We start from the raw sequence: 1,493 nt of genomic DNA on the forward strand, positions 1-1,493 counted from the left end.
TGTGCCTTCAGTCTAAGATGGTGTTAGATGCTTCAGCTGGAGGTAGTATCTGTAGGAAGACTGAAGATGAAGCTTATAATTTGATAGAACTTATGGCTGACAATGAAGAAGCACATGATACACATGTTGATGCTATTCAGGAACTGTCAATGATTCAAAATAACGTGATTACACAGCAGTTGGAGGAAGTGACAAGAAGACTTGCTGAGTTATCACAGACAGTTATAGAAACTTCAAAGGCCCCACAAATGTTTCATTTAAACCCTATTCAGAGAAGTACAAAATCCGAAGAAACTTTCTAGAGAATTATGAGGAAAAATGTTTGTGCTGTTGACTGCATGGAGGAAGATAGGGGGAAAGAAGCTTGAGAAATTGTTACTAGAAGTGGAAGAATGGTAAAAGAAAGAGAGGTTGATAAAAAAGGAAGTATAGAAGAAGAAAAGAATCAAAAGGAGGAAGGTGAAGAAAAAATTATGTGGAACGAAAAACAAAAAGAAGAAGCTGAGAAGTTCAAAGAGAAGGAGTATGAAAAACCTCTGCTATATCCAAAAATATATTCCAGAAAAGATAAACAAAGACAATTCGATCGTTTCATAGAAATTTTCAAGAAATTGGAAATAACCATTCCATTCTTTGAGGCACTCCAGCAGATACCGTCTTATTCAAAGTTTTTGAAAGAGATTATTACGAAAAAAAGAAAATATGCCGAAAAAGAAAAAATTGAGGTAGAAGGGAATTGCAGTGCTATCATTCAACGGTCATTACCTCCTAAATCACCCGATCCAGGGAGCTTCACTATTCCTTGTGCTATTGGAGAGCCAGAGGTTGGGAAAGCTTTGATTGACTTAGGAGCCAATATAAATCTGATGGCTCTGGCCATGTTTAAAAAGTTAAATGGGGTACATCTCAAACAAACGAGAATGGTTCTCCAATTAGCTGACAGATCCCTCAAATATCCTTATGGAATTGCTGAAGATGTGATTGTTAAGGTTGATAAATTCTTGTTTCCAGTGGATTTTTTGTTATGGAGATGGAAGAAAATGGAGATGCACCTTTAATTCTTGGACGACCTTTCATGAAAACTGCCAGAATTGTTATTGATGTGGAAAAAGGGAAGCTTAAGGTCCAGGTGCAAGATGAAGAGGTGAACTTAGATGTATTTCTAGCTATGTCACATCCCAAAGACGACAAGTCATGCTTTCAGATGGACTTGGTGGAGGAAATTTGTCTGAGACAAGAAAATAGAGTTCGTAACGTATCCATGTTAGAAAGAACTCTGACTAATGAATGTGAGGATCTGAACGAGGAGGAAGATAAACTCCATCAGAAATGTATACAAGAACTAGAAGCAGCAAAAGAAGTTCCACCAGAAAAAGTACTCTTCGAACAGATGGATCGTACAGGAAAAGCTTCAGACAGTAAGATTGAAATGAAGGAATTGCCATCACACCTGAAGTACGTGTTTTTGGATAACGGAAAACAACCTGTCATTA

The 1,493-nt window shown here is 37.3% G+C and overlaps 1 protein-coding gene across 1 annotated transcript in view; it reads left to right on the plus strand.

Moving 5' to 3' along the window:
* Window positions 1–302, plus strand: part of LOC106760328 (loricrin-like) — a 14,081-nt gene extending 13,779 nt beyond the window's left edge. Inside the window, exon 2 of the mRNA XM_014643775.1 lies at window positions 88–302. Coding sequence (XP_014499261.1) covers window positions 88–302 — 215 coding nt within the window. The remainder of the gene's footprint in view (window positions 1–87) is intronic.
* The last annotated feature ends 1,191 nt before the right edge of the window (window positions 303–1,493 follow it).

The sequence above is a fragment of the Vigna radiata genome, chromosome 5, assembly GCF_000741045.1.
Source record: "Vigna radiata var. radiata cultivar VC1973A chromosome 5, Vradiata_ver6, whole genome shotgun sequence".
Lineage (NCBI taxonomy): Eukaryota > Viridiplantae > Streptophyta > Magnoliopsida > Fabales > Fabaceae > Vigna > Vigna radiata.